The sequence below is a fragment of the Nicotiana attenuata genome, chromosome 3 (assembly GCF_001879085.1).
Source record: "Nicotiana attenuata strain UT chromosome 3, NIATTr2, whole genome shotgun sequence".
Taxonomy (NCBI): domain Eukaryota; kingdom Viridiplantae; phylum Streptophyta; class Magnoliopsida; order Solanales; family Solanaceae; genus Nicotiana; species Nicotiana attenuata.
This window is the reverse complement of record NC_031991.1, coordinates 42,604,008-42,629,398: the sequence shown is the minus strand read 5'-3', so window position 1 is coordinate 42,629,398 and position 25,391 is coordinate 42,604,008. Positions and strand designations below refer to the sequence as shown.

At 37.5% G+C, this 25,391-nt stretch overlaps 2 protein-coding genes across 6 annotated transcripts in view; one reads left to right on the top strand and one right to left on the bottom strand.

The window, feature by feature from the left end:
* LOC109223606 (CSC1-like protein At3g21620) lies at positions 211-10,331 on the top strand. Of its 3 annotated transcripts, none has more exons than XM_019387988.1 (12): positions 211-500; positions 2,352-2,686; positions 3,644-3,790; positions 5,082-5,217; positions 5,740-5,841; positions 6,751-6,870; positions 6,986-7,066; positions 7,462-7,802; positions 7,927-8,172; positions 8,408-8,732; positions 9,349-9,582; positions 9,694-10,331. In XM_019387988.1, the coding sequence occupies exons 2-12, from the start codon at positions 2,373-2,375 to the stop codon at positions 9,952-9,954; spliced, it is 2,307 nt and encodes a 768-aa protein (XP_019243533.1). In that variant the 5' UTR covers positions 211-500; positions 2,352-2,372; the 3' UTR covers positions 9,955-10,331. The 3 variants fall into 3 exon arrangements, with proteins under 3 accessions (XP_019243533.1, XP_019243532.1, XP_019243534.1); XM_019387987.1 differs by having other exon boundaries at positions 212-461; XM_019387989.1 differs by lacking the exon at positions 211-500 and adding an exon at positions 1,208-1,427.
* LOC109223605 overlaps positions 16,232-25,391 on the bottom strand; it is a 9,728-nt gene continuing 568 nt past the window's right edge. Inside the window, exons 3-12 of one of the 3 annotated variants that reach the window (XM_019387985.1) lie at positions 24,752-24,883; positions 23,529-24,398; positions 23,197-23,278; positions 23,043-23,119; positions 20,616-21,522; positions 20,225-20,526; positions 19,452-19,558; positions 18,360-18,510; positions 17,088-17,240; positions 16,232-16,892 (exon numbers count right to left, since the gene is read on the bottom strand). In XM_019387985.1, coding sequence (XP_019243530.1) covers positions 16,758-16,892; positions 17,088-17,240; positions 18,360-18,510; positions 19,452-19,558; positions 20,225-20,526; positions 20,616-21,522; positions 23,043-23,119; positions 23,197-23,278; positions 23,529-24,398; positions 24,752-24,883 — 2,916 coding nt within the window. In that variant the 3' untranslated portion in view covers positions 16,232-16,757. Of the gene's footprint in view, positions 16,893-17,087; positions 17,241-18,359; positions 18,511-19,451; positions 19,559-20,224; positions 20,527-20,615; positions 21,526-23,042; positions 23,120-23,196; positions 23,279-23,528; positions 24,399-24,751; positions 24,884-25,391 lie in introns of those variants that run through there. The other 2 variants (XM_019387984.1, XM_019387986.1) reach the window with 2 other exon arrangements.

The window sequence follows — 25,391 nt, the reverse complement described above, 5'->3', positions numbered from 1 at the left end:
TTTTTTTTTTTTGGGGTGGGGAGGGGAAGGGGGAGTATAGAAGTTTGCTGCAATAAGGCAATTCATGAAAGTAGCCGTTACTGCACATGGTCCCAATGGTACATTTAATTTTATAGTAAGATCTTATAGAAAAAAGATGAAAAAAAGTAACGGAAAAAACCCAATAAAAGCAAGAAAATCTCTCTTACTACATTAAACAATTCCATTAATATACTTCCTTTACAAACAGATCACATTCAAGTCACCTTGCCCCCATAATAGGCCATTTTTCAGATGTTTTTTTTTCTTTCATGTACCTCTCTTTGTCAGTTTCGTCTTTTATCATCTTTCTTTAATTATTAAAACAGACACTGTTGATCTTCTATTCAGCTGTCCTTTTGAATTCTTTAATCCACAGTTCCATTCTGATAAGAATTCTCTCTTCTTTGGCAAGTCCAAGAAGTACTTTCATCAGTCACAGAGTACGAATCTCTACACCCTTTTCTTAGTTTTAAGTAATGGTATGTTGGTTCATTTTTTTTTACTATTTTTAGCTTGTCTATATGTACATTATATGTAAATATTTATATGTAGTGCCAAGATTGCATCTTTTTGAGGAGCTATGAAAAATACTGCTCCTTCATAGTAGTTCCAGAATTGGGTTGATTTTGTTTCAGATTTTTATTTGGTACAAATTGTTCATGTTTTTCACTTATAAGAATTTTTCTGTGCCAATGGGGTAATAGAAGAATATAGGAGCAAAACAAAATGCTGTAAAGCTGGAATCTTTTTTGGTTATAGTCAACTTTCAATTGAATGTCTTTTGGTCCTGGAATATGTTAGCTAGGGGGTCTTTTGTATTGTTTTGGGAAAAACTAATATTTAATTCTTGTAGGAAAACTTCATTGGATAGAACAATTTGAAATTATTGACAGTTGAAAGATAGTTTCAGTTTTCAGGCATGTACATTTTAATTGTGTTTTGTTCTAAATTTACATGATGGTAAAACTCGAGGAAGAGTCTTGATTCATGACCTTATAGGATGTTGATCTACGATGGTCCGATTGGATGAGGTGTGAAAGGTGGATTTACAAGGTCTCAATTTTGAATGCCAAGGGAACTGTATGAAGATAAGTGAGTTGGATATCCGGGAAGTTTACGAATAGTCCACAAAGGAAATAAGAGTGACATTTGCATTGCCTAAGCTGTTTCTTTTAGTGGTGAATTGCTTCATCTCACAATTGGAAATATGCTTAGATAACTGCCACAAGGTTCATGACACAATTGAACCTTGAGAGGCATCCAGTGTGTTGAGAGGCCCTTATATTTCGGGTGTATGATGACACTGAAGCAAGTCCTAGATGGGTCGATTTGAGATTTTGAGTTGATCCATTTCTATATGTTTGTATATAGTAGTTAGTCAGTGATGGATCCAACAGAGATCACAGGTAGTGGCAGTCATTGCCATCTCAAGCTGTTATGAATCTGTTGTTCCTTCTTTAAAACATATGTAAATTTTAACATAAAGCTTAGCACTAGCTCCTTGGACTGAAGAACCATAACTCCCCTTCCATGAATGTATTAGCATAATCCAGTGCCAACTACTTTGCAACATGTGAGAAAAGGAGAGTTATATGCATATGTTATTCATGAAATTTTGACAAAACAAGTTGTTTCAAGAAATGTGGTTTACTCACACAGAAACAAACTACTCACTCCTTTCAGATACTATGGGTGAGGGTTAAGAAGGAATACTGTGAAATTATAGATAGCAAAAGTAGCTGGTATAGGCTTATCCAATTCTATTTTATAAATTAACGTCATCATAACTTTAGTTGGCGAGACTGTTATGGTGATTCCTTTTAAGGGCAGTGGTTTTTCATGCTTCATCCATGAGTTCCTTGGCTTTTGTTCATGCATTGGCTATGAGTTTTCTGCCCTTGTTTAGGATTTCATGGTTTATCTTAGTGCATTCATGAGTTTTGTTCTTTCCTTTGGCTTTCTTTTTTCCCAAGTTTCAGTTAACCTCTATTATATTTCTCAGCGTGCTGTTGGAAGAACATTTTACTGAGAACCAATTTAGAGATCTTGACTTTGTTATCAATGTAAAGGGGATAGTTTGCTCTAGAGACCAATCATCTCAAAACTGTAGAAGTGGGCAGTTGGACTGCAATTTTATCCACATGAAATCTTTCCTCCACAATAATTGAAGGGGGAATATCCTAGTTTCTTGTTTGGCATGAAGGTTTTCTCATTTATGATGTGTAATGTACTAATCACATTGTTGAAACTTGACTTAAATCTATGTTATATATTGTTTCTGATAGGACGCTTTGACATATTTATCTCACTAAAGAGTTCTAATATTGCAGAAAAGTCTTTGAAGCAGAAACATGGCCAGTCTGAGTGATATAGGTGTTGCAGCAGCTATTAACATTCTGAGTGCATGTGTTTTTTTAATTGCATTTGCAATCCTTCGAATACAACCTGTCAATGATAGGGTATACTTCCCAAAATGGTACCTAAAGGGTCTAAGAAGCAGTCCTTTGCACTCGGGTACAATTGTCAACAAGTTTGTAAACTTGGACTTTCGTGCATACCTGAAGTTTCTGAATTGGATGCCTGCTGCATTGCAAATGCCAGAACCGGAGCTTATTGACCACGCAGGATTGGACTCTGCTGTCTACTTGAGGATTTATTTGATAGGGTATCTTCACTTGGCACTTTCACTTCTCTTTTTCCATTTTCTGTATTAGGGTACAAGTATAACTGCTGAGCAGTATATTTTTGTCACATTATGCCCAGGACACTGTTTCAAACTGCAAGCACACACTAGGGAATATGATGGCCAGAATTTTAGGCAGGGACCTCTTTTAACCCACATAATATTGAAAATCATTACTGAAACTTGAACTTTACGACCATTGTGTATATTATAATTATTCCCTGTGCATTGGAATCTCATTTGAATCATACCATGTTTCAAGTTTTCAGCTACCTTGTGACTAGCTTATAGTTGCTTTCTATATTCCATGTCTATTTGGAAAATCCTTAAATATGTCTTCTTATGCCATATAACAGCTTTGCCTTTCTCTCATTTTGTTTCGACATTTTTCTTTGGTCACAGAAATATCTAAAAGCTACCTTATTTTTTCAAGAAATTTGTTATATAGTCTTTAACACTTTTATGATGATAATCATTTCGAAAATAGACCTCGAGCACTTAGAACACTTAAGTGATGTAACAATTTTGTATTTTGAATGAAAATCTTTAGCACACATCAATATGTGCAACTAAAATATTGCGTGGCTAATCATATCATACCTCGAAGAATGAGTGATGCTGTAATCTATTGCTGATAAATGTACTTCCAATAAATAATTTGAGTAGATAATTAATTCAAATTAGCGTTACAGTTTTTCTTTTGGCATTGAGGAATCCTGCCTAATGATGTGGCTATGTTTCAACTTTTTAGGAACCAGATCAGAATCTTTTTGGATAACCAGTGGCTTCTGTCTCTTATCTCTGTTTCTAGCATACTTAATATCAATAATCCCAGGGCTTGTGAAAGCCAGAATATATTGTCTTTAATAGCTTAATGAGTAGTTGTTTGTTCCTTCCCCACTCTGCGTTTCATTGTAAATTCCTTTTGGTTCAATGCAGGCTTAAAATATTTGTCCCAATTGCTTTTATTGCTTTCTCAGTCATGGTTCCGGTTAATTGGACCAACCGTACATTGGAGCGTTCTAATTTGACTTACAGTGACTTAGACAAGCTTTCAATTTCAAATATTCCTCTGGGATCACAGAGGTAAGCAGAATATTCATTTGCTGTATAGTTTGCAATTATTCTTTCTGAAGTTGATAGCTTCTTTTTCCTTTTAAATTTTCCATTAGTTTTCTTTGAGAATTCTAAAGATGTTCCTGGTTTCACTAATGTCTTATGCTCCTTTTTAATGTACCAATTTCATTAAGTTTACTTGATATTTGTCAAGTCCTTAAAAATTAGGAAGCTCCTCATTGCTTGGTTCCAGCTGTAGAGTATTCAAAGTATCATAATCTTGTAATAAATGTAATTTGAAGGGAATTTCGTAGAAAATCTACGTTAAGACTTCCAAAACCAATCAAATGTAAGAGCTGAGAAACCACTTGACATAGCAGCATAGAGTAAAAGAAAAAAAGAAATCTAAGCATGTAATGCCTTAGCCATATTTAACATATTGTATTAGCATAAAGTAGAGTGCCTACATCAATTTATGCATGTATGGAGATATCAAAGTGTCTTAGCAAAATGAGATTCCTTCTGTGTGCATCAAAAGCTCTTTAAGACATCTCGCTACAGATGGCCGCAAAATGACCTGTCTGGGTAGTTTAAATGGTAAACAGTTCATACATACATTTTATATTGATCATCTTCTGTTCTAACTAAAAACTATAGTAGGACATATCATGCTCGTAGAAGTTATTGATTGCGGAAATAGAGAGTTTTGTTCTTATGACGTAAGTAGATTCATTAAATGGCATGAAGAAGATGCAAAAGATACATGGAAATAGCTTTTAAGCTTACAAAAAAAAAAAAAAAAAGACTTTGTCTAGCTCCAATAAAATTACCCTACGTCTAGGGAGCTAACAAAATCCAAAAATTGGTCACAATTAATGACATTGTTTGCGGGAGAGAAAGTACCACACCCTTATCACAAGTAAGCCTTGGAAGTCATCCAATGTTGATTTTCTAATTTATGATACATGAGAAAACAAGTTTTTAAGTCCCACTTGAACCTTTAAATATAGAAAGAAAAGTTACAATTAGACAGTTTGCTGTTTTGACAGTTTAAATGCCCATTGTCGAATTCTCTGTTACGCATAAAATAAGATTTCATGTGTTGGGAGTCAATATAGAGGAACTAAAGATTTAACAATAAAACACAATGATGACATGTTAATTATCTTTCAACTATTAGGTACACAATTAAGGACATTGGACTTCCACATGCATGTTTTTGGGGAAGTGGTGTAGGTGGTTTCTTTATGACTTGTGGTGCTGTTATCCTGCTTAAGTGAATAACTTTCTAGCGTTTAAGTATTTGAACATCTGCATGCAGATTCTGGACCCATCTGGTTATGGCTTACATTTTTACTTTCTGGACTTGCTATGTGTTGAAAAGGGAGTATGCGATAATTGCATCAATGAGGTTGCATTTTCTTGCATCTGAACGTCGACGACCAGATCAATTTACAGTAAGAACCATAAGCCTAGTTGATCTATTATGATGACAATATTTGTGGTAGTATTTGCTTTCTCTTAGGCCTAGGTTGGCTATCAATTTGCTTTACAGCAAGAGAAAAGTATATAGTTTACTATTTTTAATATAATTGTGTCTTTGTTAGCGAAAACTTAATATTGATCTTGGGACTTAGATAAGATGCAAAAGGTTACTTAAATTCAGCATATCCTATCTAGGAATTCGATTTATTGTGGGTCAGCTTGACGCTGTAAATTAATATGAGCTATGCTTGGTGTTTTTCAAGGTCATCTCTCTCCCTTTATCAACAATAACCACCTTATTAGAGAGACATTAGATTAACCTGATTAGTTTTTTTGGGGGGTTAAAACTTTACCTTCCAACAATTTTGGCCTTCAATTTCTTCTCGTTCTACTCTCTTCTCCAATATCAAATGCTATACAACAATTAACTTAATGTGGCAAAGTGATGCGTAGTATGACATGCATGTTTTTGACGATTACTATGTCCTGCCCAGGTACTTGTCCGAAATGTGCCACCAGATCCCGATGAATCAGTGAGTGAGCTAGTGGAGCACTTTTTCATGGTCAACCATCAAGATCATTATTTAACTAATCAGGTTGCAATTCAAACACCTATCTTCTCATTTAAAACATTTGCTGTCTGCCAAAGTTTATGCATAGTTTCTCTCTCTCTCTTTTGCTATCACACTGACCTCTAAGGGGTCGTTTGGTACATGGGATAAGAATAATAATCCCGGGATAAAGTTTGGGGTTAACTTTATTCCATGTTTGATTTGGTATAAGCCAATCCCGGGATAAGTTTTATACTAAAATGGTGGGATTAGTTATCCCATATAGAAGGTGGGATAACTAATCCCATGGGATATCCTGGGATATCGCACCATTGTACCAAACGACCCCTAAAAAGGACTCTGTAGTGTTAGCTCTTAACATGTTGAATAACCAATATGCATGAAGGAATATAATGGCATGAATTAGAAGGTGAAGAACAAGGTGTTGTTGAGAGTTCAATGTAGGCAAGGGAGAATAGAAGTTTACCATGTTTAGTAGCTGATACCTATTAGTTTATCTGATACTTCGAGAACCTTCTAATTCCGGGGGTGCCATCCTATATGGTACAAAGGCGGGTGGTTTCGTACCAGGTTCCAACTCAATTTGATGGTCTATCTCCCGCCTCGGTGGTAGACGGATGGGCAATATGTTGTCTATTGCGCGCATGATAAATGTCAACTCTTGTTTTGGAGTCGAATTAGAGATTTATTGACCAATAGAACATAAAGAAAACTTCTCCTACTTTTTGTTTTTATTTTTATTTAGTATAATATTGGTTCTGAGATAAGGTGGTCACATTTATCTAGAATCAAATTCTAGAGAATTTCCCGTTTACCTTTACATTCACATTTCTGCACTAGCTACCTTATTTATTAGAGCTGCTGATTGTAACACCGATAGTGCAGGAGGAGTCGGTCTAATGATGATTTCTTTTCCCCTTAAATAATGTGTAGGTTGTATACAATGCCAACAAGTTAACAACGCTAGTCAATGAGAAGAAGAAAAAGCAGAATTGGCTTGATTATTATCAACTCAAGTATACTAGAAATCAGTCCAAAAGGCCCACATCAAAGGTATTGTTAATAGTTTATTTTTGCTTTGGTATTAGCTAGTGATCTTGAGGAGAAATGTCTGTTTCTTACATCCCAGTACTAACGCCCAATGAGGAATGTCTTTTCTGTTAAGCAGACTGGTTTTCTTGGCTTATTCGGCAAGACTGTTGATGCAATTGATTACTATACTTCTGAAATTGAAAAGCTGTCAAAAGAAGTAAGTACCAACAATATCTTTTTTACGTGGTTGAGGCTTTTGTGTACTGCAATTTTGTAATATATTCAACTTTATTAGGAGGAACAGTTTTTTCTTGCATTCTTATGCTTCTGCTATTCTAATATTGGGAATTCCAAACCTTAGAAAAGATTATCAGAAATTTATGATCAAGACGGATCGACTATAAAAATATGAGGTTAATCAGTTGAGTTGGTTGAATTCCAACTTACAGGGCGAGTTCTTTGGCATTTTAGTTAATTTGGTAAATAGTACCACTGAAAGAGTGAAAGTAACATAGTGATAGCTACATTTTCAGGTGTCAATATTTAATGATGATTTTGTAAACCCTTATAACGGTCCTCATGCATCACCACTTTGGGTTGTGTATATGTCAGATATCTGATGAGAGAACGAATATTATCGGGAGCTCCAAGTCTATTATGCCAGCAGCATTTGTTTCCTTCAGAACAAGATGGGGAGCTGCTGTTTGTGCACAAACACAACAAGCTAGAAATCCAACACTGTGGTTAACTGAGTGGGCTCCGGAGCCCCGTGACGTCTACTGGGATAATTTGGCAATTCCTTATGTTTCACTGTCAATCAGGAGGCTTATTGTTGCTGTGGCATTTTTCTTCCTTACCTTCTTCTTCATGATCCCCATTGCATTTGTACAGTCCCTTGCTAATATAGAGGGAATAGAGAAAGCATTACCTTTCTTGAAATCATTGATTGAAGCGTGAGTCTCTTCTTCTTCACACTATTTCCTCTCCAATACATTTGAGACAACTTATATAGTTTTTGAATTCCAGTTTTGGCAACTTGAAAGGTATGTATCTATCCTAATGATGTTTTTCATGCAGTAAAGCTGTAAAATCCTTCATCCAGGGGTTCCTCCCTGGAATCGCGTTGAAGATTTTCCTTATCTTCCTACCTTCAATATTGATGCTGATGTCAAAATTTGAAGGATTTAGCTCCATATCAGCTCTTGAGAGAAGATCTGCAACAAGATATTATATTTTTCAGTTTGTTAATGTGTTTCTTGGAAGCATCATTACTGGGACGGCATTTCAGCAGCTAAATAATTTCATGCATCAGTCAGCAAATGAGTATGTCCTCAAGAATTTCATCTTTAATTCTCTAATGCAGAATGTCTCATTCCAGCATGTCACTTCTTAAATTGACTTCTAGATACAGCTGCTATTTCATTTGTCAATCCCATGCCTCTGTTTGTTATACTCTTTAATCTTAATGTCATAAAGAAGAGCAGCAAATGTTCCACTCTGTTTCGCTTGCTGATTACGAAAGATCATACAACTAAAGGTTGAGTGATTTCTGATGCAGAATACCGAAGACAGTTGGTGTATCCATTCCGATGAAGGCAACCTTCTTCATAACTTACATAATGGTTGATGGATGGGCAGGAGTCGCTGGAGAGATACTTAGGTTGAAGCCATTGATTTTCTTTCACTTGAAAAACTTCTTCCTGGTGAAAACTGAGAAGGACAGAGAAGAGGCAATGGATCCAGGAAGTCTCGGGTTCAACACTGGTGAACCTCAGATACAGCTCTATTTCTTACTTGGCCTTGTTTATGCTGTTGTGTCGCCAATCCTGCTCCCTTTCATCATAGTATTTTTCGGCCTGGCATATGTTGTATATCGTCATCAGGTAAAGCTTATTTTTTGAAGAAATCTTTCATTTGATAAGTTAATTCTTTCAGAAGGACTTCTTTCAGTGGAACAAAAATCAATTCAAGAACTTCATTACTGTTTTTTGTATTTTGTTAGTCACGTTTCTGCCTGTATTTTGGCATGGTACTTCTTCTAGGTGCACATTATGCATGAATTTATGCGTACTTGTAAGTTGTCAGGGAGACCGAGGTGCGGGTTCGGTCTAACCCAGTAACTTTAGTCCAAACTCTGTAATCTATTTAATATGTAAAAATTATTAATTTAGAACCCGGTAACTCAAAATGGCTAGAATCCTGAACTCATAAGCTTTAAATCCTGGCTCCGCCTGCTGTAAGATGATAATTCTAAAGTACATCTGCCTCTGTCTTGAGGCTTCTAATAGGACTCGATTTACTGCATAATCAGATCCTCAGTTTTCATTTATTTCATGTTGTTTCTTGGTTAACAATATAGTATGTTAGGCATCTATATATCACCACAATGTGGCCATTTTGTGTTCGCTTCCCCTAATTTATGTGCACAGTAGAGATAATTTTTGCAATTCTATGTGGACAATTGGAAACCTGATTTATAATGTTTTGTTTTACCTGTAGATTATAAATGTCTATAACCAGGAGTATGAAAGTGCTGCAGCATTCTGGCCTGATGTGCATGGGCGCATCATAACCGCGCTCATAGTCTCTCAATTGCTTCTAATGGGATTGTTAAGTACAAAGGGAGCTTCTCATTCAACTCCACTGCTTATTACACTCCCTGTACTAACCATTTGGTTCCATCTGTTCTGCAAAGGTCGTTATGAGCCGGCTTTCATCAGATATCCATTACAGGTATTGCAGCTTTATCTATCGCTTTTTCCTTTTTCCTTTTATGATCTATGGCCAACTTGAGGGAGTTGATGATTTTTCTTCCTATGGCATACTTTTCTTGATCAATATCAGGAAGCAGTGATGAAAGATACGCTAGAACGTACAAGGGAGCCAAACTTCAAATTGAAAGAGTACCTTCAGGATGCTTATATCCACCCTGTTTTCAAAGGTGAAGAAGATATTGAGAGTGATGCAGCCAGTGAAGACGGGAAGCTGGAACCTTCTCTCGTCCCAACAAAACGCCAGTCTCGTTTCAACACTCCATTGCCAAGCAAAAGGAGCGGTTCATCTCCTCCATTATTATCTGATTTTGATGCAAATACGCGAGTATAGCTAGAAGCCTCTGATTTATAAGCATATATTTAGCATCATCACATATAAAGCCAACTTGAAGAGAGTAGCTTGGCCGAAACATATTCTTAGTCGAAGCATGCAAGTTTTGTGAGCTGGCAGCAATCTGGTTGGCCTGCATGTTTCAAGGTTATAGAGTTGTTTAGTCTTGTACATAACCATCTTGGTTCTCTATTACTTTAATTGGAAGTTGTTCTCATTTCCTGTCTACGATCAGCTGTTAAAAAGATGGGATAGAAAAAGTGTCCTTGCCATGTATCAAAAGCCTTTTTGATGAAGACAACTCTATTTTAAGGGGAGAGAGGATATTTTTACTTAAGTTTCTCATGACTATGAAAGGAAATGGTCATTTCTTCTTTTGTTGGCATTTTGCACTTTTGTCTAAGGCTCTTTCTTTGCCATTGCTGTCACTGAAAACTACTGCAGCCCAAGAAAAGTAAAGATGGGATATAGTAGAAATTTTCAATTAAAGAGAAATGAAGAATAAGGTTTACTGCACTTTTCACATGAAATGGCTCATGAAAACCTTGGCATACAGCAACAACAAACCCAGTATAATCCCACATAGTGAAGTCTGGGGACGACGCATACATTACCCCTACCTTGGCATCTATAGCAGAAATTTTCAGTTTTCCAGAGGATTTCCTAATCACTTTGGTACTAACAAAGACAGAGGGATCCCAAGAAAGAAGAGCCTTGATTTACCATACTGCAATTTTACTAGGAAATGTCCTTATTTTGCACTATACACTCCTAAATTTTCCTCATTGACAAACTGAATGAACTACGTTACGTGTCCTAGCTCTCAGAAAAGATTATCCCACTCCACATGGATTAAATTAGCGGAACTTCCTCCTATTTGATTATTGTGAGAAAGCACGGGAGAAAATATATTATTGATGTATATACATATGTTACAATGAGCCCTATATATATACACACATAACATGTCCTACTCCTAATATATATTGGATTAGGGTTATTTATTTACTCCTATTTACATGACTATTCTAACACTCCCCCTCAAGCTGGTGCATATAAATCATATGTACCAAGCTTGTTACATATGTAGTTAATACGAGGACCAGTGAGGGACTTGGTGAAAATATCTGCAAGCTGATCATTCGACTTCACAAACTTTGTAGCAATATCTCCCGAGAGTATCTTTTCTCTAACAAAGTGACAGTCAATCTCAATGTGTTTAGTTCTCTCATGGAACACTGGATTTGACGCAATATGAAGAGCAGCTTGATTATCACACACAAGTCCCATCTGACTAATCTCACCAAATTTCAACTCCTTGAGCAACTGTTTGATCCAAATTAGCTCACATGTCGCCATAGCCATCGCTCGATATTCTGCTTCTGCACTAGACCGAGCAACCACATTCTGTTTCTTGCTCTTCCAGGACACCAAATTTCCTCCTACCAAGACACAATATCCAGACGTAGAACGTCTATCAGAAGGTGATCCTGCCCAATCAGCATCTGAGTATCCAACGATCTGCTCATGGCCTCGACCCTCAAACAATAAACCTTTGCCTGGAGCTGATTTTATATACCGAAGAATGCGAACAACTGCATCCCAATGACTATCACACGGAGAATCCATAAACTGACTCACAACACTCACAGAAAAGGAAATGTCAGGTCTTGTCACTGTAAGGTAATTTAATTTACCAACCAACCGTCTATATCTTGCAGGATCGCTAAGAGGTTCCCCCTGTCCTGGCATAAGTTTAGAATTCGGATCCATCGGAGTGTCAACCGGTCTACAACCTGTCATTCCTGTCTCTTCAAGAATATCTAAGGCATACTTTCGTTGTGAGATCACAACACCTGAGCTAGACTGAGCGACCTCAATACCCAGAAAATACTTTAGTTTGCCCAGATCCTTAGTCTGAAAGTGTTGCAAGAGATGTTGCTTCAATTTAGTAATACCATCCTGGTCATTGCCGGTAATAACAATGTCGTCAACATAGACCACCAGATAAATACAGAGACTCGAGGCAGAATGCCGATAGAATACAGAGTGATCAGCTTCACTCTGAATCATGCCAAATTCTCGAATAACTGTGCTGAACTTACCAAACCAGGCTCGAGGAGACTGCTTTAGACCATAAAGTGACCGACGCAAGCGACATACAAGGCCACGAGACTCCCCCTGAGCAACAAACCCAGGTGGTTGCTCCATATAAACTTCATCCTCAAGGTCACCGTGTAAAAAAGCATTCTTAATGTCCAGCTGATAGAGGGGCCAATGGCGAACAGCAGCCATGGATAGAAAAAGGCGGACTGATGCTATCTTAGCCACAGGAGAGAAGGTATCACTGTAATCGAGCCCAAATATCTGAGTATATCCTTTGGCAACAAGACGAGCCTTAAGACGATCAACCTTACCATCCGGACCAACCTTGACTGCATACACCCAACGACAACCAACAGTAGATTTACCTGAAGGAAGAGGGACGAGCTCCCAAGTACCACTCGTATGTAAAGCAGACATCTCGTCAATCATAGCCTGTCGCCATCCTGGATGAGACAATGCTTCACCTGTAGACTTAGGGATGGAAACAGAGGACAAAGAAGATAGAAAAGCATAATAGGGTGATGACAAACGATGATAACTCAAACCGACATAATGGGGATTAGGATTAAGGGTGGCCCGTATACCTTTCCGAAGTGCAATCGGTTGATTAAGAGGAGACAAGTCCGCAGTATTAGCAGGGTCAGGTGCAGGACGTGAATCAGCTGGACCTGATGCTGGGCGCGGACGACGATGATATGTCAAAAGTGGTGTTCCTGTGGCAGGGAGTCTAGGAGGAGCCACACTAGACTCCTCAACGGTTGGAATGGATAAGACTTCTATAGCGGAAGGTGAAGGAGGAGCTATAGGAGACTCGGGTAAGACTTCTGTGGCGGAAGGTGAAGGAGGAGCTATAGTAGACTCCTTAAAGGTCGGTATAGGTAAGACCTCAGATATATCAAGGGGGTCAGAAAGGTCAGAAGAGGTAAAGAAAGGTTTAGACTCAAAAAATGTGACGTCAGAGGACATAAAGTACCTACGAAGATCAAGTGAGTAACAACGATATCCCTTCTGAACACGAGAATAACCAAGGAAGACACACTTGAGAGCACGAGGAGCTAACTTATCTTTCCCAGGGGCTAGGTTATGAACGAAACAAGTGCTCCCAAAAACACGAGGGGGAACAGAGTATACGGGTGATTGGGGAAACAATACTGCATACGGTATCTGATTCTGGATGGGAGAGGAAGGCATCCGATTAACTAAATAACAAGCTGTGAGAACTGCATCGCCCCAAAAACGCAGCGGAACATGAGATTCAATGAGAAGTGTGCGAGCAGTCTCAATGATGTGCCTATTCTTTCTCTCTGCAACCCCATTTTGCTGAGGGGTATAAGGACAAGAGGTCTGATGAATAATTCCTTGAGAAGTCATAAACTGCTGAAATTGAGAGGATAAATATTCTAAGGCATTATCACTGCGAAAAGTGCGAATGGAAACACCAAATTGATTTTTAATTTCAGCACAAAAATTCTGGAATATAGAAAACAACTCAGAACGATCTTTCATTAAGAAAATCCAAGTACATCTTGAATGATCATCAATAAAACTAACAAAATAACGAAATCCCAAGGTTGAACTGACTCTACTAGGACCCCATATATCAGAGTGAACTAAAGAAAAAATAGACTCTGCGTGACTCTCAATACTACGAGGATAGGAGGCTCGGGTATGTTTCCCGAGCTGACATGACTCACACTCTAATGTGGATAAACTAGACAAACCAGGCACCATCTTCTGAAGCTTGGATAAGCTTGGATGTCCTAAACGTCTGTGAATTAGGTCCGGAGGATCTGTAACTAGACATGCCTTGGAGGATTTTAGGGAGTTAAGGTAGTAAAGCCCTTCTGATTCAAGTCCTGTTCCAATCGTCTGCCCTGTACTGCGGTCCTGCATAATAAAAGAATCATCAATAAAATATATACCACAATGGAGGGCACGAGTCAAACGACTAACAGATGCAAGATTAAAAGGACAGCCAGGGACATAGAGAACGGAATCTAGAGTGACAGAGGGTAGGGGATTCGCTTGTCCAACTCCTTTTGCTTTGGTTTGAGACCCATTGGCTAAAGTAACAGTGGGAAGAGACTGTGAATACGCAATATTTGACAAAAGTGATTTATTACCAGAGATATGATCAGAAGCGGCTGAGTCCACAACCCATTGTCCAGGAGGACTAGACTGGGAAACACAAGCAAAAGAATTACCAGCAACAGAAGTATTAGTCTGAGCAACAGAAGCTACTTGTGGAGATGTCTGCTTACTTGCTCGATACTGAAGGAACTCATTATACTCCCCTTCAGATAAAGAAAATCCCTGGTTACCTGTAGTCTCAGTCTGAGCAACATAAGCATTTTTGGTTGGGCGGCCATGTAAAGAATAGCATACATCACGAGTGTGTCCAAGTTTATGACAATAGGAGCACTTGGGTCTAGATCTTCCAAAACGACCTCCTCCTCGTCTATTCTCCATAGTATGAGATGCCCGATTGTCCACTGATTGGGATACGAGGACAGATGAGTCAAGTGTCTGTGATGAGCTCACTGGGTGACTAGGTGCTGCAGCAAGGCGAAGTAATCGAGAGAATAATTCATCAACTGTGGGGACGGTTGGACTAGCCAAAATCTGGTCACGTACTGAATCAAGGTCATTAGGGAGTCCAGCGAGTGTAAGAACTAGAAACATCTTCTGTCGTTGCTCTTGTTGTTTTTCAATACTAGCAGAAACTGGCATCAACGTCTCAAATTCTTCCATGACTGCCTGAACTTGTCCCAAGTAAGTAGACATATCTAATTCCTGTTTCTTCAAGCTTGTCATTCGCGATATTACATCATAGAAACGAGATATGTCATTAGTGTATAGATTACGAGCCTTTTCCCAAACTAAATAACATGTCTGGAATGGACGGAACAAGGGCATCAACTTGGAATCAATAGATCGCCACAGGATACTACATAACTGAGCATCGACCTTCTCCCACTGTGTTTTGGCCTTTTCATCACCTTCGCTAGCCTTTTTTGTTAAATGATCTTGAACTCCTTGACCTTTACACCACAACTCGACAGATGAAGCCCAATCTAAGTAGTTTGAACCTCCCATTAAAGGTTCTGAGGTAATCATAACACCGGAACTGCCAGAACTCGGGTTTCTAGACCCGAAAGCATCGACTCCCAAAGACATGGTTGGATTATCACTAAATAACAAAAAAGAATCAACTGAAAATTCTCTGAGACAGATGAAGAAAACACTGTGTTTGCCGGAAAAGTACTGTAGCTGCCGGAAAAATCAGTGTAGTCGCCGGAAAAACTCAAAGTGGTCGGAATTAAAAAATAAAAATATGGACAGGCTCGGAATTGCAGGGACAGACGCGCCGCCGGCGGCAGAGTTCCGACAGGCGCGTGACGGAACGTGGCGGGCTATTTTCCGGTGATTTTTTCTGGGGTTTGGTCGGATCTCTCTTGGGAACCTTGTGGTGGTGTTGGATTTTGCACAACACTGTTAATTAGTGACTTTGACGCAATAAGTCACTTAGGTCACCGGAAAATTGCACGGTGACTGAGTTCTTTCTTCCCGGAAGTCGCTGGAATGATGCACAGCGATATGTTTCTCACTAAAGCTCTGATACCATGTGAGAAAGCACGGGAGAAAATATATTATTGATGTATATACATATGTTACAATGAGCCCTATATATATACACACATAACATGTCCTACTCCTAATATATATTGGATTAGGGTTATTTATTTACTCCTATTTACATGACTATTCTAACAATTATTTTGGATGTTGCAAAAATATTTCTCCTAATAGGAAAATATATCTTCTAATGAAAAAGATTTTGTTAACTAGTGAAAGAAAAAGAGAGGCAAATGGTTAATCATTAATTATCACAAATGAGAAACAAATAGGTGCCAAGATAAGTTTTATACCGGTTTCATAGGTAATATTACTTTTTTTCAGTGCATGAAATAATAGGGATATCAAAAACTGCATATATCAATGTTGTCAACAGGAGTAATTTACCAACTGTGTATCACTTCAAAATAAATTCAAACGAATTAAACAAGATAAAGAAATTTAAACAAAACTAATCGACAGTAAGATAAAGGGAAGTGTATGGAGCTAATATTCGAGTGTACAGATTCAAGCCTCAAATCAATCTATAAAGTAGTTTTTAGACTTAAAAAGAACTTTTTATTATCTTCAGGAATAGTACATTTTTCAAACAGAACATGTACATGTAAGGATAGAATATAGGCTTCTTACAGCAGAACAGCGTAATCCAGGAGGATGACTTACAACAACATATAACTTAACATATTTGATTGGTCTTCAGCATACAACATACAGCATATCCCTTCAAAGAAGCTAGGATGAAAATATCTGTCTTGAGCACCGATCACTGTTCTTGTCTTGTGCCTCAGCCCATCTGCCTAAATTAATGTTTTTGAACTAATCTTGCGCCTATAAACAAATATCAACACATACTCCTGATGATAAATTATGTACACCTCAAGGAGGAGCAGACATTAAGCTGCTACACCATCAGCAGCTACTTAGCATCCGAGCGAACCTGGGTTTCATATGTCAAGAAATGAAGTAACCCATGCGAGGTGATAACATGAAGTTTCTCTTCATAGGGGTTGTACTAAGTAACTTCTGGCACAACACTAATACGTGCCCACAAAGAAGAGCATTTATATTTCTTGACTTAGACCTAGAGTATCAGGGAAATTTGGAAGCTTGAGAGTTGGTAACTTGCAGGATTTCGTCTTCTCTTTCAAGGGAAGGAGCTTTCCGAGATGTAAACTCCTTATGATCCAGTAAGCTGACTGCATAAAAGTGAAGGAAAAAAAAGTGTAGGTGGGAATGTAGAGCTGAAAAGAAGAGATTAAAATTCTACAAACCATCAGCATCAAGGCCCCTCAATACCTCACTTTTATGCAAGTTAGAGCTTAAGTGGATACTTTAGCTAAATATTTCAATTAACCAGCAAAACTAGGCAATTGAAGAAGGGTCTAACTAACCGTAATTGGTATTTTCCCCTCCGAGGCACAGTGCTTCAGGTGACGTGATGCGCTACGCTCATTTTCAGTAACAATGACTCCCGTTACAATCTTCTCATAGTCACGATTTTGAACCAACTCCAGAAGCGTTTTGAAAACTTGTCCACCACCATGCTGAGGGACCCAGAAAGAAGAAAAAGGGGTATCATAACATGAAAGCTTGAATGAAAACAACGTAGCCTCTCTAGGAACACTATCACATGGATTTGACTGAGAAACTAAAGACCAACAAAGACAAGCTAGAGGAAATTTTGTAATGTTATTCTTGATAAGGATCACTTCATTGATATTGAAGTCATATAAATAACTAATTGTACAAGCAGTAATAGCAAGAGATTAAGCTAAAAGAACAAAATTTCCAGATCATTTCAAGGATGTGGGAAGCGATATATTAGATTCTGGCAAAATTTTGACAGCGATCAGTTCACATCAAGCCGTGTCCTCTGATTTTTCCACGGGTAAAAAGAAGGGGCCCATAGAAGATTCTAGTGAGCTGGGGTTGAGCGAAACATAAATCAACTTCTTTTAGCAGAATCACCTAATTGGGTTTGATAAATTTTTTATTTTTAATTTCTTATGTGTTAGCAATTATAATATTAACTCCCTAAGGAATCAGGACCAAAGTAAAAGCATATCATTCACAAAACCTAATGAAGTATACTTAAGTAAGAATAATGTATCTAAGAAAAACTATCACCTATTTCATGTGTCTATTAGATCAATATTTGATATTCTTTTATGTTGTTTGTTCAGGTCTTTGAGCTTAGAGATGTCTTTTTGGTCAGAAGAAAGTTCTGTTTGACGGTTTGACCCTACATTTGATCAACAGAGATGCTGTGGCGCTTGAATCAAAATGGAAAAACATGATAATTTGACGGGAATCTAAAGCTCCCGAGCAATGAATTTATCTTTCGGAGACAGTACAGTAATAAAAATATTCTTTTTCTCTCTTTTCTTGGTGCCAACTTGGACACAGAAATTCTCAGATTATTGAACACAACCATAAGAGGACTTTGCCCTACTTGGTTTCTGTTATGGACTTACTATCTACAACAGAGACCTGAATAGTTTTCTCTTTTATATTTCATTTTGCTCTTATTGTTTTATGTTTTAGGAAACCTGGCACTTGATATAGTACAAGAAAAATGGAGAAGTAAGAGCTACTGAGCAAGAGAATTGTAAGAAAATAGAGAAGACAGCAAAGTTGTTGATTGACTTAAAAAACATAACTACCTTGATAATTTTGGCCATGTCAGTGCAGAAATTCTTTTCACCGTGAAGCATGATGCCTAGATTGTCAAAGATAGGGCTGTGACTATTGTTTTTTACTAAACTTTCGACAGAAACACACAGTTTGCCAACACATTTTTTAACAGCCATGTACCTGACAAAAAAGTTAGGATGCAACTGATCATGATAAGCAAGTAACCAGAATCAACTATTGGAACTACTCAAAAGGAAACTGTAACTTGTGAAGTCTAACACCCTTCATCATGCTTTTCTTATGGAATAAGGAAAAGAATCATCACATAACATTAACATTAGCAAATATATAGAACTAACAGAAAAAGAAAAGGAACATGCATGCAGAAGTCAGCAGGATCTTTTTATTTTCTGATAAATCAAATCAGCATGATCATTGAAATTGAGTACTTAATAACGAGTTTAACTGCTTCAGGATAACAAATATAGTAGATTTAGTCCTTTGAGGGCCGTAGTTTAACATCTCTTAATCCTTAAGCAAACAATTTGGAGCTTTCACAAACATAAATACAATGCCTGACTTGTGTTTAAGCAGTAGCAACCATCCCCAACGTCATATATATGTTTTTGAATTCTTATGCGGATATCCTCCCTAAGGAGATTGAACCTAAGAATCTCTTTTTATAGGTAACTATGACTCATTTTTTGAAGATGCACAAAAAAGGAAAAGGGTTAACGAGTTATCATTTATAAGCCATTCAAAGAAGCATGTATAGACACAAAAGACAGTAAGATACACCTAATATCTGGAAGCATATCGTCTCCTGCTATAAGCTAGATAAGTAGGAAGAAAAGTTATCGTCTGAAAGAGGGAAAGACAACTTTCGTTTTTGGCATAGAGTTGATAGATACTACAGAACTGAATATAGTTTTTCCTGTTACCAGTGCCTTTTCGATTGCTTAAACTATACATTGTAGAATGACAACATGAAATCAAGATTCTATGGAAGAATTATTGCCAGAAAAAGTGAATATTCCGTCATATATATAACTTATATAAAGGTGATAGCTGAGAAATCCATAAATTTGTCGGTGCCATCTTGGGCATGGTAGAAAACTTACTTTTCTGGTGGTAAAATGTGACCTTCACTAATTGAATCAGTAAGCCATTTAGCTTTAAGCATAAAGGCATTTACTGCACATCCATACAAGAACTTGATTGTTTGCAGCTGCAATAACATCAAATAACAACAACAATTTAGCTTAGATTGTCGCAAGTAAATTCAAGGATCATAGTAGCTTAAATGAAATGACAGGAAATATACAGGCAGCAGGACAAGAAGCAGAAATCATACAAATCTAAGTTGTGGTTTTAGTATCTAAAGATCCAAGATCCAATTAATTCACTTAAGAGCAAAACAGCTCAAATTCATTTGGAAGTCAAGTTCTACAACTTAACGGTCACCACAAAATGCTCTAGACATGAAAAAACAAAGTTCTGCCCAAGACGTATCAACCTTCCTGCCTTCATAATGCTCCATTATATCCTTCACTATAGAAAGAAGGAACTCTTTTGTGGAACTTTAATGAGATTGGGAGGGGTTTGTTTGCTAATATTACTCTTTCTTCGGTTTGAGGACATCTAGTTCTCCTTTATTGTAACCATCTCTATATCTGTCATTCAATTAAACCAGCCAAGATGCAGTAGTAAGTCATTGGACATTGTTTTAGTACGAACAATGTTCTGTCTTATGCCCATTACAAGCATCATGCTAGAGGCCTGAAAACCTTGATGTAGTATCAATTTACTGGGGATGAAGAGCAAACAGAGATACATTGTTCTAATTTAGTAGATATGAATTGAAGCCAAAATAAAAGCAGAGACAATGACCGACCTTCTTTGAACAAAGAACAACAGGAACTGCCTGAGTCTTAAGTCCCTTGCATCTCTGACCCCTATTAACTGAAGGAGAGGGGATATCAGAGAGAACTATGCCACCATAATTCTTGATTAGGTCTTCAAGTTTCTTCTCTCGCTGCCTAGAAAATCCTGTCACTAAGAATTCTATATTTTTGAACATCGATCTTCTTCCAACTCTAACACAAGAATTTGTTAGACGCTTCTTGAGTTCCTGAGTTCTTGACTCCAAATATGAAGTTGGAAGTCCCAGATTTTTAGCAGCTTTGGGCGCATGACCTGCAAAAATGAAGGTGAAGAAAGAAGTGAATTTGTGTCCTTTCTCTTTGGAAAACACTAAGTCAAATTCCAAATTACAATTTACTAACGAGATTTTAGTGCAACGTGTGACTTTTTAGGCTCCTCCCTCCGTTGAATCTCAGTTTCAGTTTCTGAAAAGCGAACACGCTTTCTTTTTGGACACTCTATAGTAGCTTGATCTTCTCTTGTTTGCTTTCTATCCTTTCCCATCCCAAAATCAAGTTGAAATGCTTTTGAAACTTGGAAACGACGCCCTGATCCAGGGTTCAATATAAAGGGTGAGCTTGTATTCGTGGGCGTAGCCACTGTGAATTCATTCATGTCTCTTGGAGTATCATCACAATTTCCCTTTTTGTTTGTCATTTGAGCTACTGGCTTTAGCATTGGCACATCAGTTCTTCCCAATGAAAATGATGTATCAAAACAATACCCTTTCTCTGAAGAACTCCCATTGCTAGGGAGTACGCTATAAGTTCTTAGAGAGGTTACTTCTCGGCGAACTGGGAGATGCATCCCTTCTCTATTAATCTTCGGAGTGGTAAGCTGTTTCCCATGAACAACCTGATTATCAAGAACCGAGTTTCTCTGCAATTTTGTGGCGCATTCAGTTGTGGAACCAAAGCGCTGTTGTTTTTCATCCTTTACATGATTGTATACAGCTGAAGGAGAAGACAGATGGTCAGACGATAAACTGCACGGAACAACAGAACAGAGGGTATCATCTAAGGATAGATTTGAGGATCTTGCAAAATCCTGAGAGAGCAGTATCATCTCCTTTCCTTTGTTACATAAACCTTCAGAAGGTATACTCAATTGAGAAGTAACGATGATCCTTTCATCCTGTTTTTGTGCGACGAAGGAGCTCTGATCTGGAGCTATGTCAGCTGATTCTGAGAAATAACTTGTCTCGCCAACAAAAGGTTCAGGAATAATTTTGATAGCTTTGCATTTGGCTTGATCAGAGGAGTTTAATTCCTTCTAAAGAGCAGAGCAAGACAAGAAGGAAAACAGAAGATCAGGTACATCTGACTAATGTAACTAGGGAGTATGATCCAACAATAACATAATGAGATCCACAAACTCAAAGCAATAACAGTATAAGAATTTCGAGAACGTGCCATTATAAAAGCACATAAAAGTAGCCATTATAATGTAAGTCCTGAGTTCTTCATTATAACAAGATTGGTGACAATATTAAAGACAAGACACTAATGTAAAACATTGGCCGTAACAAATAAGTGACATCTACATGAACATGTTCAAATAAATGATGACCCTCAAAAATATGTAGCATAAACTATAGCCTGCAAATGTAAGCTCCCACTGTTAAGAAAAACAATTTTACTTTAATTAATCATCAAATTATGTAAAACAACCCAGTATAATTGCATGTGTTTGAAAAGGCACACTTCAGGACAAGCAAGGAAAGCACTCCTTGGGCATTAACTTTCAAATGACTGGATACTCAAGGCAATTCTCGGCGTATCAGCAGGTTTTACAGTCCAAAATTGAAAAAAGAACGTAAAAAAGAAGAAAAATGAATTTGTCATTAATATCGTGCAGTAGAACCCTGAGCCAAGCTAAATTAAATTTTGTTTCTCCTTTTTCTTCTCTTCTCCCTGGTTTTCCTCTTTCCTTTCTTTCCCTAATCTATTAGTGGTAAGAACAGTAAGTGAAGAGATCTTACTTATCAAGAAAAAGCGAACAGAAAGTGAAGTAGCAATCAAAGCAAGATAACAAAGAAAGACCAAGAGATGAGATGCAATGCTGAAAGGCAAACCCCAAATTCAGATAGGACATGCACTGCTATGATATCTTTTGGCAGTGGCATGGCATCTAGTACTAGTGAAGCCCTTCTTTTCCTATGCTACTAAGAAAATTATTATGGTTTATTTCATTAAAAAGAAAATTTTCGCTACTGTATATCTTTCATGCTTATCAATGTTATCATGTCCACTGATCATACCCTCATTTTTCCATTGGATTCTAAAAATCGGGTTCAAAAAGTGATCTGATTTAAGAACATAAGGATAAAAAGAAATAGAAGATAAAAAGAGACTCAATCTTGCTATCTAGATGTGTCCTAGACCATCACTACAGCGGTGAGGTGTGACCCTAATTTATATGAGTAATGTTAGTATTGACTAGTGGGTTGAAGGCAACTGACATAAAATCTAGTAATTTAGGGAACAGAATCAGATTAGTATTCTTTAATCTGTTGCATCTGTATCAACGCCAATAATCAACTGATTCATTGGTAATAACTAGGAGAATATGTGGATAGAGAGAGAGAGAGAGAGAGAGAGAGAGAGAGAGACTAAATTATGCAACAAAACAGACAATTCTTAAGCATACTTGTGCTTCTTTCAATTGATGAAGGATCACTGAGGCTTTGGATTTACAAAAAATAAGCGCTGCTTTAATTAATAGAATATGCCAGATAAACAGGGTTGACAAAGGAATCGGTGATACGGGATGTACTTGAATGTACTGACCTTCAAACAAGTCCAACCACCAAACCAACGACTTTTGTATCTTTTGGGAACTACTTTAAGTAATTCATCACCTTCTCCTGTAAGGATGAAATGCATAATCAGATATGAACACTCTTCCAATGGAATGCGAAGGAAGCAACGAAAAATATGTTACCTGCAACATTATAGTTCTTAACAGAGGGTGAATCCATAGATGCTTGAATTGCATGTCTTTCCAAGACAGGAAAACTGACAATCTACATAACAAGATAATGTCAATGCCCAAACTAATCCATAGCCAAAAAGTAAGAAAATCAACCAAGTAAAATGAAACGGAACAATCATTGATATGGAAAACTACATGGAGATAGGAAACTCTCCTTACGGCAGTATGATTAATTATTTACTAGCATATTCAGGTCAGTTTGCCAAAATTCAGGTATGTTCTATCTTTATTAAGTAGTTTCCCATTTTTGTCACTGCTGAAGCTGAACCAATAGGGGTTACCTGGTTCAAACTATCTGACAAGTGATCATTCCCACATGCCATAGGGGTGATCTCTAAACCCAAATGCTGATCCCTAGTTAGCTTTCTCTGCCCATCATTGCTAAAAGATCCAAATCTTTCATCCACTTTCAACTGGAACTCACTCTCAGTATCTTTTAAGTATGGCTTAATAAAACCATCTCCTGGCTGAAGAATGTCTATTCCATGAGGAATAGCTCTTTCGTCTTCGAATTCTCCATTACATCTTTGATTTTGTGAGGCAAGGGTATCTTTAATGTAAGACACATTTAAGTCGTGGAAATGCAGATCAGCAGAATCACTAGCAGATAACCCCACATCTTGAAATGCAGCTTCCATTCTCAAGTCTTCTGAGTCTGAAAGAAAATCAATTTCAGATGTCTCCTCAGTATCACAATGACAGCTTTCATGACTCTCTTTCCAAGCTTCCAGCCGTGCTTGTTTCACCTGGAGTGCAGCTTCCAACACAGTTGAAGCCGGAAATCTTTTTGAAAATGATTCAGTTTTGAACACCTCATGAATAACCAGTGCTTCAGATGCAGCAATCGACAATTCAACTGCATCATCCGTGTGATTGACTTCGCATAAGCTGACATTTCCCTCTTGCCCATCCCCTTTGTTCATATCATCAGATCCTTTGCCTAATGCAGCAAAGTTGTCCACTTTCAATTCCTTAGCCTTCCCTTCAGGAATAATCGGGATTTGAACACACTGAACTGACAGAGCATGATTGGACTGAGTCCTTTCTGCTTCTGCTTCTGCTTCTGCTTCTGCTTCAGATATATCTTCAAGTGTACTTGGCAGGTTCTTTGAGCTACAATCCAATGACAGATGAAGATGAAATTGAACCACCTTAAAAAAACAAAGTAACATAGAGCTAGTTAAGGACTGGATTGGTAACACATTGGATTGAGCATCATGCAAGTGGTGCCAAAAAACAATTCTGCAACATTCACTATCTTGTTTATTTGAAGAGAGAAGGAGAATGTGAATCAATCTAATAATCTAACTCAACCACAAATAGCAGACTAGTTTGGTCGCCTATATCAATACTCTATATCCATTCCACTCCAGTCGTGGCTAATTTGGTTCCAATTGTAAGACAAATTGGGGGGTCTCTAAAACTAACACCATGAAATAACTCACACTAAATGCAAAGAACTTTCGAGACAATTTATTAAAATCAGGAGTTCCCTGCAGCTTACATTATCAATTGATTGAACCAAACTGAGTGGTGAACTATCATCTCCGGATAAGAATAGATGGCAACTCTGATATCCACCTTCTTGTGTTGTATGTGGATGGGACGCTACTGCATTATGTTGCTGGATCAATTCCTACAAATAGACCAAGGAGCCAGTTGATTTTTCCCATGGCACACGAGTCTTAGTTGGGAAAATTAGAAATTTGTAGACCATGTAAAAAATATGAAGTGACAACTAATGATACACTTGAAGTAAATATGTAAGCAAATAATCAATTTGTCTTACCTCACAACATGATTATTAGAGCAAACAAGATCAAAATCATCAGCTTAATATTGAAACTTATTGCACCTCACTTTTGCAACTTTCTTTCTTTCACGTTGGTTCATCACTTAATTTACAGTGCAATAAATGATGCTGATAAAGGTACTACATCTACATTTTGCTCCATGTTTATGCATTAGTTATATGGTACAAACTAAAAGCTTTTGTATTGTTCCAACCATCTTAAGTTCTCACTAATATAAAAATCAAACCCAAAATATTATATTTCAGGCAGTGCATTGTTCTTCTAGATGGCAAGCTCAGCTCGTGAACTTATATCAAAATAATACTTTGTATCATTTTCACAAGCTATATA